This window comes from Equus quagga, chromosome 19 (genome assembly GCF_021613505.1).
Source record: "Equus quagga isolate Etosha38 chromosome 19, UCLA_HA_Equagga_1.0, whole genome shotgun sequence".
NCBI lineage: Eukaryota > Metazoa > Chordata > Mammalia > Perissodactyla > Equidae > Equus > Equus quagga.
The window spans coordinates 18053074-18070595 of NC_060285.1; the positions used below are offsets into that span (position 1 = coordinate 18053074).

General features: G+C 48.9%; 1 protein-coding gene across 2 annotated transcripts in view; it reads right to left on the reverse strand.

The window, feature by feature from the left end:
- Nucleotides 1-441: 441 nt before the first annotated feature.
- Nucleotides 442-17522, reverse strand: part of CHST11 (carbohydrate sulfotransferase 11) — a 254950-nt gene continuing 237869 nt past the window's right edge. For both annotated transcript variants that reach the window (XM_046646552.1, XM_046646551.1), the window contains exon 3: nt 442-5470. In XM_046646552.1, the coding sequence (XP_046502508.1) occupies nt 4616-5470 (855 nt within the window). In that variant the 3' untranslated portion in view covers nt 442-4615. The remainder of the gene's footprint in view (nt 5471-17522) is intronic.

Here is a 17522-nt window from a genome sequence, read left to right on the forward strand (position 1 = left end):
AAGGCACATCAATCCGGGTTTGGATACTGGCTCTGTCACCAAAGCCGTTTAACCTTTCAGAGCCTCTGTTTCCTGATTTTTCACATGGGTGGTAGGCCTCCAGGATTATGGTGAGCCTTCTAATGCATCACTCTACAAAGAGTTTACAGACAAAACAGGAATGAAGAAAGCTTCCATTCATCCACGAAACAGAAAGAGTTCAGGCCTATAGCGGTCTTCCCCATGGCCAAGACTGCCAATGGGGTCTGCGTCTCCATCTTTCCCTCTCCATCCTTTGATACACACGAGCAGGGCCCCCCACGTGCTAAGAAACACGGCCCCCGCCCCCGTCCCCGTCCCTACAGTCTTTTGTTAATGAGCCATGAACAAACGATACACAGAGAGAAGCTTCTTTTTTTCTTCAATTTAATTGAAGTTACTTAGAAAAATAATCAGGCTTGAATGGCTTTTCCTGGAGGAAGGTTCATGAACATTTCACGCTTTTGTTGGCAATGTGGAATTCAGCTTTCTTGAACGGTACAGTAAGATACAGGGAGAGTTTTCGACGACAAGCCCTCTGCTGCATACAAATATGTAAAAAAAGAAAATCACACTCCACCAAGATGTTAAATTATATGTCCATATGCCTTACTGAGCACGCTTACAAGAAAACAGTACGGGCAGCCCCTTCTGTACCAGACAAAGAGTAACGGACCGAAATTCTCCCGCCAATGGCCAAGAGTCAAGCTGTCTGTAGAAGGTCTATTGCCTGTTCAGAGGGGGCAGTTGGTTGAGATGGGAAAAGGCTGGAGGAAAGGCTGGTTGTGGCAGCTTGGGGCAGCGATCGGGTCAGTCCTGCTGACATAAGGGTGGGCAAGGAAGGGGTTCTGGTCACCACGATTGCAAGGAGTGGGGCGGCTTAGATTGCGTGTGTGTGTCAGGGAGGATGGGGCTGAGAGAGATGCTCTGAGCACCGCCCACCGGGAACAGAGTCCCTCGGCGTCTTGCCAGGTTACAGCAGGGACTTCTGTAGTCAGTACCTCAGCACTGGTCCAGACCCCACCAGCTAAGTGTGCTAGGGACTTGCTTCTGTTCTGGGAACTTTCCACCAGCAGGGACTAGATCTCTGTGCTTCCACGCCTTTGTCACCAGGAGGACTGGTCCAACTGAAGTTTCCAGCGCCCTCCTGTAGCATCCAGATCCTGAACAAGCAGGAGGGTGAAGTCCACCTGGTGAACAGGTAGGAAGGAAGGTCCCCCTGAGACACGGTGGGTCAGCAAACTGCCCTTCTTCCCAGACCGGCTGGGAGGGCAGAGGGGACTCTGGAGAAGCTGCAGGAATTCAAACCCTGTGGTTAATATTCTAGTTTTCCAACCAAAGGGATAGGTGAAGCAGGAGTGTCCTTGTAAATACCACCCTCACTGTACCTGGTTTTGAAAACACAGCAGCACCTTTGAAAAGCGGCTGGGAGATGGGACACCTGCCTTTACTTTTCTCCAGCTGAGCATGCAATAGGAAGCGTTTTCAAAGAGTTTTCTTTAACAAAAAGCAAAAACACAAACATTTGTTGTCCAGGCACATTTTCACTCGTGGATTCTTTTTAACCAAGGACACAGAATACTTTCTACATTCTGCAAAACAGTTGAATCAATTTTTTTTAAAGAAGTTTTTATGCCATCAGAAAATAAAATGTGAACACAAAACAAGACACGAGGAGAAAGAGTGCCTCGTTGCAGACCCAGGTGGATGTGTTGTCCCCGAAGGACAATCTTTCTCACTTGAGAGAGAAGACAGACAAGAGAAGGCGATCTGCACACGGCACCGAGCCAGCTCGCACAACCGATCAAAGATGGAGGCGGAAACGCAAAACTCAAGACATCTACGTGAATTTCCATTTAAAAACCAAAAAACGCACAGAGTGAGCAGTTGCAGACGGTGGCACTGAAGAAGCACTCATCGAGGGCTGGGCTCCCTCTGCTCACACTGAGCAACCTAAGGCTTGAGGATTGGGGGGGACCACTCTGTGGCCTTGTGCCCACCCCTCCCTTCCTTCCTTCTGTCCACACCACCCGAGACTTTCCTCCACTCCCTTCGGGAGGGGTGGAATCATTGCCTGTGCTAGTATCCAGGATTAGACCCATTGCACTTAAGCAAAAGTCGAATTCATTTGATAAAGTACCTCTGTTGCTATAAACCAGATGGAGACTGTGGTGCTGTTTTGACTGCTTTTTGGAGGAGGGGGTTGGGGAAATAGTTTTTATCCTTGAAGACCTCAGATGTGGCAAATCAACTAAACCCAAATAGATGCTGTGGAACCCTAGCTCTGTGAGATGATCTGCAAAATAGAGTATCCTGCTCACGTAGTTTGGGAAACGCTACTGACTCGATGCTCTTGGGGATTCACAATGCACGGCATGCATTCAAGGCTCTGAAAAGTCCTGCAGAAAGGAAACTGACTTCACTTTGCTAAGGATATTGGACCACAAAACCCTTATTTTGCATCACATCCATGCGGCATCCCCTAGAACCTGTGTTCTGTGGAGCGCGTATTAGGGAATGCTGGACAACCTGTTTCATTAGCAGAAGCCCCATTTCCGAGGACAGTGGCCCCTGTGTGGAAATAGGGTCCAGACTCTCAATTCCAGGGACAGCCAAGGTCTGTCATTCTCCTTGGTAAAACACATTGCCTAAATCTCTATCCATCAAAGGTACAGTTGCCGTGCCCTTCACAAAGGGGACAGGGCTTGGAAGAAGTGACACAACATTTTAGAAGTGGCTGAAACCACCCTCTCCAGTGCACACCTCACTCACATTCAATAAAAGCATTTCCTCGGTGTGATGTGGCAGCTGCTGCCCACTCAGCTGGCTGGGACTTTTACAATACAATTTTAATAGCTTCTGTGAATAAATTATTCATTTTTTCGTTTGTTGAGAGTATTCTTCTCACCCCTTTTGCTATATATTGCATGAAAAACAAAACAAAAAGAAAAACTTACCCACACCCCACCCCACCCCCTATTATTAGAACTATTATTATTATATACAGTATCTGCTACCAATTCATTCACTAGCTGTAAGAGGGATATGGCTCGAACTTTGCCCGAGGCATCGGAAATGGCTGGACATGAGGAGCATGCGCAGATAGTAATTAGCAAGGAACAGGAAATGGAACGTTTCTAGCCTCCCGGGGGAAAGGGGCACAGACTAGGACCACGGAAGACTGTCCTTGCTGCTCATGCGTGGGGAGGGATCTGCATGAGCCTTTGTGTACTGAGAGTCCGCCTCTGACCTTCGCGAGGGGTAGAAAGGCCAGACGGTTGCAAATCCCCGAATGTAGGCGTTCTGCCCCAGCATCTCACTCTGGGACGTGGCAAGGAGTAAAAACAACACTTCCACACGGAGACGTGGATGCTGCGCTGGAGGTGACAGGAGGAGGCACTGGGAAAACGTGGCCAAGTTCCCCTTCCCTCACCCAAGGCAGACACGCTAATCAACCACAGCACTCTTCTGCGAGGCGCCTGGCAAACCTGTTGCGGGGTGGGGCGCTTAAAGGCAGACATGACCAATGAACTGGAGGGGGCACGGGATAGGAGTATTTTTGTCATCTCTTGGGTTGGGCAATGAGCTTGGATTACTGACCAAGTGGCATGCTCCAAGCATGCGGTTTTCAAATTTGGGCCACAGAAACATGCAAATCTGGAGGGGTCACGGACCTTCTGGGGTGGTTCATAACAGTCCAAACCTCATGGTAAGTCCATGAATATCAGGGGTTTGCTAACTGTCGAGCTGGATACTCTGTCGGTGTAAAGCTTCTTGAGGGCCGAGACTATTGGTTTTGTTCAATGCTCTATCCGCAGGGCCTAGAAGTAGGCCTAGCACATAGTAGTTGCTCAATAAATATGTGTTGGATATAAAGCAATAGCCACTTCACCTTCATCACAACTGGCACTGCCAGTTAAAAATTTCTGTAGAAAAGCCTATTCTATCAGACTACTAATTCTTGTGGGGGGAAAAAAAGGCTATAATCAACTCTCTTCTTGGGTGAAAAAAAAAAATCACATTTCTTTAGTGCGAGGGACTTTTGAGTTGATTGAAATTGGTTTGGAATTCGTCCCTTGCCAAGGTGCTCTTTCTATTTATTTCTAGAGAATTTCAAGCCTGGTGGCATCAATAGCCATCACGTGGCTGTTTTCATGTGGTGACTCTAGGAGCGGTTAGTAAAGAGAACATTCAATGCCCCCAAATGAACTGTCGCAAGCACAGAACAAAACACAGAGTTCTCCTGCAAAGACATGAGAATCTCGCTGAAATCTATACAGAGACCATGTTTAAATAACTATAAATAACATTAATTAGAATTTGTGGGATGCACAATTCATGGAATTCACCAGAACACAAGGAAACCTTTGAGACAGTGTTGCAGTATTCACGTCTATTCCCCTGCAGAGACAGCCGTCCTTCCTGACTCAGGATTTTAAATAATTCCCCCTATGCTGCTCGCAGCATCATCCTCAAAGAAATATTAATTTACAAAATAACCCAATATCCATATAATTCTTTTCGACAAATAAAAATCTTAAATTAAAAAGCATGATTCTCTCTCCCTCTCCCCACTCCCCCCTCCCCACCCCTCCCTTTATTCCAATTTCAGGTAGCTCGGCACTGAGTAATTGAACATTAAAAAATCGAGTTTGTACACTTCGTACAGCTGCGTTTGGTGCTCCGAGCTGATGTTCTGGAAGAACTCTGTGGTCATTTCGTCAGTAGTTCTCGTAGACTTGGCGTAGGTGGGGAACTTCAGGTAGCTGCCCACGCCCGCCAGCTGCAGGACGTAATTGGAGTCCTCCTCCAGCGTCTCGTACTTGCCCACGAGGTCGTAGTGGATGTGGCACGGGTGGCAGAGGGAGTAGACGGTTTGCCAGTGTTCGTTGAAGGGCTCCTCGCGCTGCGTGTGCGGGTCGATGAGATAGGCCACGAACTCCTCGAACTTGACGTCGTCGCCCTTGCGCAGCGCCTCCTGGGTGGCGTTCTTGCGCTGGCGCTTGATGATCTTGGTGCCGTAGCGCTTGTGGAAAGAGGTGTTGTACTTCTGGGTGAACTTGTTGCGGTAGGCGGACACCAGCCTCTCGAAGGGCTCCCGGACAAACAGGAACTTCATGTAGCTTTTCAAGCGGTGGTTGATCTCTGGGATGCTGTACTGGTTCAGGGTCTTGAGATTGGCCGAGACGTGCGCCTCGTTGGCCGGGATCTCCATGGGGTCGCTGTACTTGCCCCGCCCCGTCAGGACCATCATGAGCCGCTTCCAGTTGGTGCAGGCCACCTTGGGCACGTAGCAGTAGATGAGCTCGTGGTCCTCGTCCACCACCAGGTGCTTCAGGTCGTTGGGGGTCAGCACCCGCCGCTTGCGGCTCACGGCGCTGTTGGCGCGGCACGTGTCTGTGACCTGGTCCCGCCGCGTCTGGTGCAGGACGGCGGTGCTCGAGAGCTCCAGCTGCAGAGGAGACACAAGAGGAATAAGAACTCAGTCCCTGTGTGGGATATTTCCACTTGGCCGCATCCACAACCATGATGGCCAGGGTAGCTAAATGACCACCTCAACGGCCTGTCTCCATTTCTAATTCTCCACCAGCCGTCTCAACGATTTCTGTTCTTTGTTCACCAGGACTGCCTTTGTAGAGGAATGGAATGGTCAACTCTATCACTTATCCATCACCCTCAACGTGCCTGGCATTTTACTAGAGCTTCATATATACGGTTTTTCTTTTCTCCATACAACAAACTTGAACCGTTGGTGATTTATTTGACAATATCAAGTACCCACCACTGTGCCAGGTCACATGCTGGCAGGCACTGCGGGGGAAGTCATAAAACAGTACAAGGAGGTAACTGCCCTTATGGAGTTTACAGTCTATCTGGGGAGAAAGAGGGCACCGAGGCTCAGAGAGGTTAAGTCACTAGCTTGAGATCACACAGTGGGTAAGAGACAGAGTCAGTATTCTAACTCACATCTGCCTGGCAACCAGAGCTGCCTACTTTCTACTCTACCTGATGTCCAGGACTCCCATCTTCTTGAACGAAGCAGGAAGACAGCATGGAGGGCTGGCAGTGATGGATCTGTTTTAAAGCAATGGGATCCAGTCTTTCTATAAGCCTATCATTGTGGACATCTGTTGCTTTTTGCTTCCTCTGGGAACCCATTCTCCATTCTCAGTTCCCTTTTCTCTCAGGCTGCTGAGCTGTGAGAATGGCAGCCCGGAGCTTGGGCACAGGGAGGAGGGCCACTATGCAGGGGGAGCCAGACTGGGAATGAAGGGCACAGAGGAAAGATGAGCAGACAGAAGGACGTGTTCCCAGTGACATCATCTGAATAGCTGGGGCCATACGTTGTTGAAACCAGACCCCCGAATCCTGGGCTTTTGTTACATTAGTTAACATATTTGCTTTGGTGCATAAGGCTGGTTGAGCCTGGACTGTATCATTTGCAACCTTTGAACTCTTCCCCTCCGCCATATTTATCCCTTGATCCATCCATTCAAACATGTGTCCAGACCTCACAATGTACCGGGCACTCTGCTCAGCACCAGTGTGGGGTATAACATTTTCCTAAAGGGCTCACAGTCTAGAAGGCACCAGGACGGCGAGCTGGCAGCCTCAATAGAGGACACAGGTAAGATGTCTGTGCTCCTCTGAATTCTAGGAGCAAAAGTTTCTCCCCAAAGACCATTCACTCCCAGTGTGAACCGGTTCTCACAGTCTACCTCGGAGAGGAAACACAAGACCAACTGACCTGGTGTGCCTCCATCTTGGTCTCCAACGCCCAGGGTCTCAGAGACTTTTATAGAGTGGAGGCACCCTATTGTTGTTGGGCTAATGTCATACCTCCATCTACCCTCCTGAATGTGCAGTGTGACTCTTCTTTTAAGTATAAAGGAAATTAATATTAATCGCAGTTAAAGTTATAGAGAAACTGGGGTGCCAGGGCTATGGAACAGCCACTCTGGGGCTGTGGATGACATAGTGTCCTGGTTGCCTCCCTGCCCTGAGCATGGAATCACCAACCACAAACTCATCTTTTGAAGTCCTTCACAGTCCAGCACGAATCTACTTTCCCAGCCTCATTCCCACTCGGCCCCACTGCGGAACTGAAGGGAGCTCCAGAGAAACCAGTGATTCGCTCTCTTCCCTTTGGGCCCAACCTATCCCACTGGGACTCTTCCCTCTCCATTTTTCATGGTACAAATTTGACAATCCTTCAAGGCCCAACGCACTTCCTGTCACATACGTGGAAGAATCGTTCCCGCCTCTGAACACCCACAGCATTGAGCATCCTTTATAGCACAACTCCACAGTCTACTTCATGCTTGGTTTTCTCAAGCCTGGTGGCCATTTGCTTCACAGGGACTCAGAGCCCCAGAGCCACTGCCGTTTGCAGCCCAGGCTATGGGTGGCCTTGAGTCTTGAGAATGCAGAGGGATCAATGAAACCCTCAACCGCCTGGACAGCCCAGTCAGTAGAGCCAAGGGCCTGGGGTGACCCAAGATGCTGGCCCTGCATTTCCAACTCTGAACCACAATCTGTACAATTCCTCCTGAAATGTGTGCAGGGCAGCTGGGATGGGCCTCAATTGGGAATACTTATGATGCGTTTACTGGGGACCTGAAAGATGTCCTCGTGGCAACCAGAGAGAAGTCACTACACCCTGCATTACAGTTCTGTGTCTGCCTCCTCTCATGGTCCCCAAGACGACATGGATGGTGATGATGGTAACAGAGACCAGCTGACAGTATGAGACAAAGCAAGGCAGCAGGAGGAGGTACTCTGTGGAAAGCACCTTCATAGGTTATTTAGATACACGGTCCCTCATCTTCCCAGCAATTCTCTGAACTAGATGCGATCACCACTGGAAATTTCCACATTCCAGGGAAGGAAGCAACCAGGACAGAGCGCTGATGCTTTGAGAATTCCATGTGTGAACAGCAAGGAGATCCTCTCACTACATTAGCCTCATGAACAACTGGCGAAAATCTCGAAGGAGTCGTTAGTGCCCTCCTGACGTCCCTTTGTTTTTGCAATCCTGCACTGTCATTCTTCCCATCAAGAAGTCGAGTCTATTTCTCCAGCCCTTGCTTGACTCTAGCTAGTTGTGACTTGATCTGACTAGTAGAATGTGGTGGAAGCGGTGATGAGCAAGTTCTGGAGCTATTATGAAGACTCGTGGTTCCCACCCTGTGATCTCTTGGAAGGCTGCCCTGCTTTCCTACCACACAGGCATAAGTGTTCTCCCTGTCGAACCTAAGTACCACCAGTGTGTACTTTGTCTTCCTACGGCTGTATCTCCAGTACCTACAGAAGTACCAGTCACATAGTAGATGTTCAATAAATATTTGTTGAGTGAATGAATGAATCAGTTAACAATCTCTTTAAGGAAACTTGGTATGAAAGTAGGAAGGCCCCTCTGTAACTAACAAAACTTCCCAATTGTTCATAGATGCCCGAATATTCTTTAACAAGAGTTGTACTGGGATGAATAGTATCCCCCCAAAATTCATGTCCACCTGTAACCTCAGAATGTGACCTTATTTGGAAATAGGACTTTTGCAGATGCAATTAGTTAAGCTGAGGTCCTACTGGATTAGGGGGGGCCAAATCCATGGCAGTGTCCTTTTAAGGAAAGAAAGCAGAGACGCAGAGATACAGCCTAGGAAAGAATATGGCAGCCAAGCCTTCAGTCAACAACTTTGAGCAAATTGATATAAAATATAAATGTGTAAGAGAAGGTAACGTTACATATGAGAATATTTTTACATAGAAAGAACAAGGCAAGGGTATTAGAGCACTAGTGAGGAGAACGTGGATGAGATTTGAAATCAGAAGACCCAGGCTTGATCTTGGGCAAGACCTTTAGCTTCCAAGCCTCAGTTCTCTTATTAGCAAAATGAGATGGGACCGCCCACGGCAGGGGAGTTGACTGAATCAAATCGGGTATGGTTTAGCACTGAGAAGGTAAGACAAGTCCAGTTCAGAACTGGGACAAAGGATGGTACACAGTAGGCATATATGCATTCTTTTATGAAAGAAAAAAAAATCTACAAAAGAAGGCCAGGAATGTCAAAGACAAATTTCACCAGCTCATTTTGTTGAAAGCTAGCTCTAAGTCATGGAATTCAGTTAACATTTATTTTGAGTAGGAAAACTCTGACTTTTGCATTTTCTAACTTCTTAACAGATGTAATTATGACCTTAAGGAGAACATTCATGCCACTTAACAACAACAACAAAAAAACCAACAAAACTATCCGGGACCAGGAAGGAAAAGGGCCCATCAATTTCACCCATTCGAATCGCTATCGGAGAGTTTTGAAGGGAATAAATTACTAAATGAGCAGAGAAACAAGGGAATCTCCTGTTTTTTCCCCCAGCTCTTTTCAGTTGGAGACAATTTTCTAGCCATCTGAATCCCCAGGGAGGCAGCATGTCAGTTAATATCGCATTCAGGACCGCAAAGCCATGAGAAATGGAAACGATACCACCGTGACATTTTATGTCCAATTGCAAAGACAGAAAATAACTCGGTGGGGCTTTGAAATGTGGTATTTGAGGTTTCTTTTTCTTCCATTTCCTTTTTCTCCATGGCAGTTTGGGTGGCAAATGGCGCACCTGTCGTAATGAGGCACGCCCAATTTCCCTCAGGAGGGCTTTGGGGCAAAGGTCAAGAGAACAAGCATACTCTCAATTCTGAGACATCGCTAGGCCCCTTCTCAGAGGAGGAAATTCACCTGGGCCTCTGGTGTTGAATGTTTTAACAAAATATTTTAATTCGTTTTTATTCTAAAATAATTTCAGACTAGTGTTGATTTAACTTAATAAAAATACGTTACTAAAATACAAATATAAAACTAGGTATACAACCACAAGACCAAAACAAATGTAAATATTCAAATAAGCAATATTAACCTGGCGGATGACGGTGTTTTACTGGAACTGAAGCCCTGCTTGAAACCGGTGGGGGCCTGCTGTCTCCTCCAGGACAAGCTCTTTGCAGCACGAGCCGCCTGAGGGCTCAGTTTTCCTACTGTTTCTCATTTCCAGTTTCTGTAAAACTCAGCACCCTGTAACATCACCTGACTTTTACTTGGTACAAACTCATCATATATATTTTCTGTCTCTGTCCATTTCTAATTACCCCAAGACTAAAAATAGGAGCTACATGGTGCCACCAAGACCACCAGGGAACACACGCGCCAGGATTGCACACAGTGAGACCAGGTTATCAACGGTAGGCCTGATAGTCCAGTAATGCCTTCACTTTTACAAAAGATTATAACCAAAATGAACATGCAAAATTAATACAATTCTCACACAGAACTCCGGACCCCTGGGAGTGGTATCTGTGGACCCTTGAACCTTGGGTGATGAAACTCAGATTAAGGGGAGCCCTGGACAGGTCAGAGGGAAGAGATGCATTCTTCGCCATCATGGCCAAAATGGGGAGGAGGGGATTTCTGACGACAGCCTGGGCTGTTCCAGAAATCTCCACGTTTTTTTGTTAGGACCAACAGCAAGTTAGAAATTGTGATCAGGTAAACAGCAATTTCTAACCTTAAAAAAAATGCAAATCTGGTTATGTCACTTCCACATCTGTCCCCAAGCTGGGCTGGCAGTAGCTTTTGTAACGGTCATAACTCTTTGGCAACATAATAATTCCCTGAGTATCAGTTCGGGAATCATCCAAGGGACTTATAGCTACAGGACATCAGGAGGACAAGGGAGTGAAGAGGACCCACTGATGAAGAACAGCTCGCTCCCGTGTCACTGCAAGAGAACATCTTTCCCAACCTTGTTTTATGAATTTTACAAAGCACACAGATTGGTGATCTGATAATGATCTGAGCTGTGTGGTCAATCTCTTTCTTCTTTCACTCCCTTTCTCTCTCCCCCTTCTTTTTTCCCTTCTCAAAGGCATTTGAAGAGATCATAACAAAGGACATATGTGCAGTGTAAAACTGAAATGGGAAGACACAAATATGCCCACCAAGAAAGCTGTGATTAAGAATCTCATTTGGTGGTGAGCTTCCCAGAAGCAAGGACAAAAGGGGAAATATGATAAAATCTCCTTGCTTTTGTTCTCAGAAAGGAGAAGCATGCCTATTGCTTGGGGTGGAAAACGTACAAGATTTTAAGGGACTCAGAAATTTCAGTCAAGGATGGAGATTCTTGGATTCAGTTTGCTCATGCTGGTGTATTCAGAAGGTCGCTTTCTTCAAATGACCGAATACTAATGTTACGATTCACTACACCTAATGTCTACAGAATGTTCCAGCATTTGCAGAACACTTTCACAGACACCGTCTCATTTAAAGAACCCACTGGGACTCCTCCAGAGCCTACTAAAAAAAAGTTTATATTTAGCAGACCAGCCTGTACTTCTAACCACGTCATTTTTTTCTCGACTGGTATTAACGATACTTCCTATTAGTGGTTCTCGACCTTTAGCATGCAGGGAAATCACTTGGACGGCTTGTGAAAACACAGTTTGCTGGGTCCCACCCCGAGTTTCTGACTCAGTAGTTCAGGGTTAGGGCCTGAGAATTTGCATTTCTAGCAAGTTCCCATGCATGTTCATTTGCTAGGGCTGCCATAACAAAATACCACACACTGGGGGGCTTGGGCAGCAGAGATGTATTTTCTCACCATTCTGGAGGTACGGGCAGGCTGGGTTCCTCTGAGGGCTCTCTCCTTGGCTTGCAAGGATGTCGGCCTTCTTGCTGCCTCTTCACGTGATCATGCCTCTGCACACATGCGCCCCTGGTGTCTCTTCCTCCTCTTTATATAAGGACACCAGCCATATTGGATCAGGGCCCACCCTCATGGCCCCGATTTAATTTAAGAACCCCTTTAAAGGTCCTATCTCCAAATATGGTTACATTCTGAGGAACTGGGGGTTGGGACTTCAACATAGGAATTTGGGGGGGGAGGGGCGGTGACACCATTCAGGCCATAACACCAGGTGATGCTGATGCTGCTGGTCCGAGGACCACACTTTGAGAACCACTGAGTCAGACTATGAGGAAATGACTGTAGTCGAACATCTTTGACCAATTCCCAGCTATTCTTAATTAGAGAACACAGAACCAGGTTCACCATCTGCTGCCAGGAGACTCCTAGATGGACCTCCAGCCCCAGCCTCGACTCCCTTCATCTCCCTTTGATCTCCCAGAAGTACAAATTAAGTAAGAGGAGGGCAGATGCTAGGAAACCGTGAACATGGCGACGGGCTCTGGGCTGTGTCCTGCGTTCTCATTTAGATGTCTATTTTTAATTTGGACATTTTAAAAAGGCAGCTATAATTAGTTTAAGTACCAAATTTAGGGACTGTTTGAAAAAGTCTTTAAAACTTTACTACGTTTCATCTTAAAAGGAAGAAAAACTGGTTTCCCTTAAATTAAAACATCTTCTGCGGTGTTTACAATTTCTTTCAGACACAAGAACCCAAACGGAAGGAGGAACAGCCGTTCCATTTTTTGGCCTGGGGTGAGGGAGATGCAGAGAAATGGAAACCCAGAGAAAAAGGTAAATTTGGAGGCATCAAGCAACGGGGGGCTTGGAGGACTCTGCCATTAACAGCTGTAGCCTGGGCCCAGCACAGTGTCTCCACTGGGAAATCCTAATACAAAACCCCTGCCAGCCTCTCAGTTGCACTGCCTGTCGATGTGAGAACTGGGGAAAGAGAGGGGGGAACGTGATGGTCTGATTGGCTGTGAAGCTATTACATTTTTTTCTGGTACGGAAATTCCTAAACTCTCATGAAAAGGGCTAGTCATGAGGAATCCCTGAAGAAGCCACATCCCCGGCAAAAGAGAGGCACACATTCATCCCAGCCACCATTTATTTTGAGCACTTACTATGCACCAGCCACTGTGACTCCTCACGCCCTAGGAGACAGCTATCATTCGTATTCCCAGTTTACAGATAAGGAAATTGAGGCACAGGAAGAAGAAGGAACTCGCTCAAGGTCGGGGAGCTAGGAGCCGGGGCTGAGGTCGGAACCAGGCAGCCTGTGCTCTGAGCCCCTGCACTGTGCAGCCTCTCGCGAGCTGCAGACTCACCTGGGAGTTACTCCCTCCAGGGCAGCGGCTGGGGCCCTGGGTCTCAACCTTGGCAGCTCACTGGGATCAAACACCACTGACGCCTGGGGCTCGCCCCAGACATCTGATGCAATTGCTCTGGGTGTGGCCAGCTCCCCAGGATTCCAAAGCTGCCTAGGAGGGGACCTCTGCCTTAGAGGCAGCTACAGACTAAGTCCAGCACTGACTGGACTCAAACAGTGACCCGTGTGTGATCTGGGGCAAGATCTATCTTCCTGGTCCTCGGATGTAAGATAAGGGGCTTCCCATTCAGTAGGCCCAGAGGTCCAAGGTCTGGAAGGCCACAGTTCCCAGAGGTCTTTGGGTGCATCCTTAGGGAACAAGTAGGAAGTATGTAATGCTTAAAAACTTTTATGTTTAGACAAGAAAGGACAAAAATACTGAGCCTTTAAAGAAACAATCTGGTCTGAACCTGTTGCAAAACAGGGTTTAGGAAAGAAGTGATTCCTGGTTAACTGACATGAACATCGCCAGGGAAATTGGTTTCTTAGGATTTGAACTTGTCACTAAGGAAACCCCTATTTGATCGCAAGGACTGAATCTGTGGGAGCGTTTCCTATCTTTCCAAAGCAAAAGGTGCAATGGATGGGAAGCATTCTGAGCCCTGGAAATGAGACAGGGGTGCGGGAGTGACCGAGGGCCCGGCGCTGGCCTCTGGACGCAGCCCCCAGTCAGGCTCAGCTGACACGGCCACTGGTGAGCTAAGACTCCGAGGGGCGTTCTAACCCTGGCAGCTTTGTGGGCAGAAACAAGCAAGCAGAAGGTTGTTTCCAGCTAGTGGGTAAGGTGCTTCTTTTGAATGCAGGGTTTACATTTGGTGACCTCGGTGAGGGTCACAAACTTGAATGCCAGCCGGAGCCAGCGGGGAGGCCCTGGGCCACTGAAGGTGGGAGACACCACTTAAATCTCGCTCACGTTGTCATGAGGGAATGAGGACCTGCTCTTTTAAGATGTTTTAATTTCAAGAAGCCAGAAAACCAGATTTTATATGTAATCTCTGCATTCTTAAATGTTAGCTACAATTAAAAAAATTTTTTTTTTTAAATGGTGTGGGCCAGAACATACTCATTTGGGCTGGGTTTTCCTGCAGGCCACCAGCTGGTGCCCTCACTGGGTGTTCGAGGAGAGGAAGGCTAGGACAGAGGTGCCCTCGAGGAGACCCTGGTGCCTCCAGCCCCGCTGCCCTGCTCAGTTAACGGAACCCATAAGCAATGGAGGGGAAAAAAAAAAACCCGGTGGAACAGACCAGACTGTGGGAGGTCCAGTGTGCAATTAGGACAGCTCACCAGCAGCAGTAGTTACGAAAAGGAACCACTGGAACTTCGGCTCCTCCCTTCCCTGGTTAGTGCTCACCTCCTTCTAACACTCTCATCACAATTTACTTAGTTTGTGTGTCTCTCCTTTCTAGAATGTAAACTCTGAGAGGGCAGGTAGCTTTCACTTTTTGTTCACTCTGCCTGCCTGGCACAAATTGGACACTCAAAGTTCTGTTGAATGAATGAATGAATGAATGAATGTTTGCATGCATGCATGAATGACTTGGGGATGGCAGGGATTTTAAAGGCCACAAACAGCCGACAAGGCTGCATGGGCTTCCTGGGGCCCACACCTGCAGCCCTCCCCAGCTTCCCACGGAGGGTTTCTGGCACAGAGCCTGCAGCTGCAACGCCGAGAGCTCAGCATCAGCACGAAGGCTGAAGGCCAAGAGACAGGCAGCTGGGGCTCTCCGCGTCGGGTGGAAATGGGCTCTGGGTGGCTGCAACAGCCTTTGATGAGGGGAGAAACTGGCACTTTCCACCCGTCTAGTGAGGCCAGGAACCAGGAGGAGGGCAATCACAGGCGAGGGTGCTGGTGCCAAAGACTGCCCTGGGAGGGCTTGGCATGGGGTGCGTGCTGCCAGGCCTCCCTTTCCGCCCGGCCAGGTGCGGCTGGACGGGCCTCATTTCCATCTCAGATCAGCTGTTTGGGCTTCCGGAGGCCCAGGCAGGGTGCGGGAGGGGCGCAGGAATAGGGATGCGGCTGCTGCCAAGCTGGGCCGGCTTCCGATGAATGGTGGCCCGGAACAGGGACAATGGTGGGGAAGCGACGCGGCTCCCACACTGCTGGAGAGGCTGGATTTCCCGGGAAATCAGAAGTCAGAGGGCGGGTGGAATGTGCACCTGCTGACTGATGCTTTGGGGCCTGGGAAGTCACTGCTGGCAGGAGCAGGGTGGATGGGTTTCCCTGTGCAGCCTCAGACAGCTCACCCCTCTCCCAGCCAAGGGGGCTGACAGGCCTCACCCAGGGCCTCCGAGAGGGCGAGTATCTTCTGAGGCAGGGGGTTATGACTCCACAGCTTCCTCTGGTCTCCCCCTCCTTGGGCCAACTGGCTTCATTGGTTCTCCTCCTAGACTCACCAGAATGTTCTACTCTTCTTTTGCCCCGATCACTTGGCTCCTCTTAGTTTCCCCATCTATAAAATGGGGACAGTAATAGTGGCCACTTCTCTAGGTTGTTTTGAGGATTCAATGAGAGCCCACACGGAAGGCATTTGGCACGGTCCTGGCACACAGTAGGCAGTCAGTAAACAACAATTGCCTTTATCATTATAAATATTACAGAGCGCTGCTTCCTAAGTGGCCGGCAGTACAGCGAGCATGTTGCTTGGCCTTCCCCCGCCTAGCGGCAGTTCTCAATCGTTAGTGTATTTAAGAATCACAGTGGGTGTTTGGGGAAACGCAGATTCCCAGACACCACCCTGAGAAATTCTGACTCCGTGGGGCTGGCTGTCCTGGGTACCTGCTGTTGGTGGCTGCCCCAGGATGATTCCACGAGGCCAATTCCATGGCTGGTGGTCCTGTGTCCCATTTGGAGAAGTGCTGCTTGAGCATTGCCTTTACATGAGCAGATTCTGCAGGGGACACCAAACACATTTGTCATCTGTGCAAAGCACCTGGCTCACGGCGATTCAATATCACACCGACATGGGAGACTGAAGGAAGTGAGTGGAAGAAAGTTGGATTGGCAGCTGTTAAGCAAATTGGAGGTCTCAGGAGCAATTTTCCAGCTATATAGAGATTAGCGATTAATGTGTATCCACCGACTGCACGGTATGCATGGAATTTCAGAGTAAGTGAACTACGGATTGGGAGGCACCCTAAAAGTTCGATTTATTTCTTAATTGAATAGCACGTGTCAACAATATTCCATTCCCCTGTGGTTCAAAAGGTACGCGTGAGCCACTCTTCCGGGCTTTCATTTCTGCAGGTCGCGTGTTTCCTGGACAGGGAAGGCCGGTCTTCCACTAAGAGGGGAGGTTGAACCACCTCTGCACAGGGGGCCCCAAAGCCTCCCTCCCACCCACCCCGGACTCCGGAGGCACCTCCTCCTCGCCCCCCACCACAATCACAAACAAAACCGGGGCCCCAAAAGAGCCATTCCTACCACCTTCCCCCAGGTCCCTGTGTCTCTACACATCCTGATCATAGTTATATCACTAGGAATGATGTGAGTTCAACTCACTTCCCTCCTCTGCAGGTGTAGCTGCTGGGACAGGTCCTGGGTACCACTGGATGCCAAGTGCCAGGCACTCAGTGCCCAGTACTGGCAGGACTTAGGGAAGGTGATTAGCTTTGTGCCAACACATTAATGCCTCCTCTGGACTCGGCATTTGGGATCATAACGGGAGTGTAACAGGCCGGCCATCACTGAGTGCTACAGGGACAAGCACGTCCACCTCACCAGCTGTTTACTGAGAAACCTAAGAACCTGCTGCCGGGGACATACGAATACACACGACAGAGCCACACATGACGTCACGACCTCAACTGGGGCCCGAGGAGGAATAAGACACCCTCACGTTAATGACATCCGAGGGGTAAAGACCCTTCTGTTTGTAGAGCTTTAGGGCGACTGCACATTCCTAGAGTCCTTGAAACACAGCTGGAAAATACCTTTGCGACCATCTGATACCACGTTCTGATCTCAGATGGCAAAGCTGACGCCCAGAGACGGGCACTCATGCACCCACTCCCAGGAAGCGGCAGAGGTCGGCCCGGAACCCGAGCCCCCTGCCCTTCTTGTCGGGGCTGCTGCACTGTTGAGAAGAAAGGGGACTTTTCTCATTCCATCCACCCAGCAGGCCTCGTCCATGGCACAGGATGGGTTCAGGGACACAGCAAGGGGTGCGCCAGCCTAAGGGTCATCTACGTGGTACAAAAACATCGCTGTGAGGGGTAGAAGACATCCTCCCACCAACCTAAGAGGAGTATTTTGGTGACACACGTGGAGTCATGATCAGTGGAAATTCCGAAACCAAACACGAGCCAGTGGCCTCTTCTATTATCCCGAACAGGGATGGCACAGACCCCCCTGGGCTGGCTTGACTGGGGAACTCACTAAAGAAAAGTGAAGCAAGAA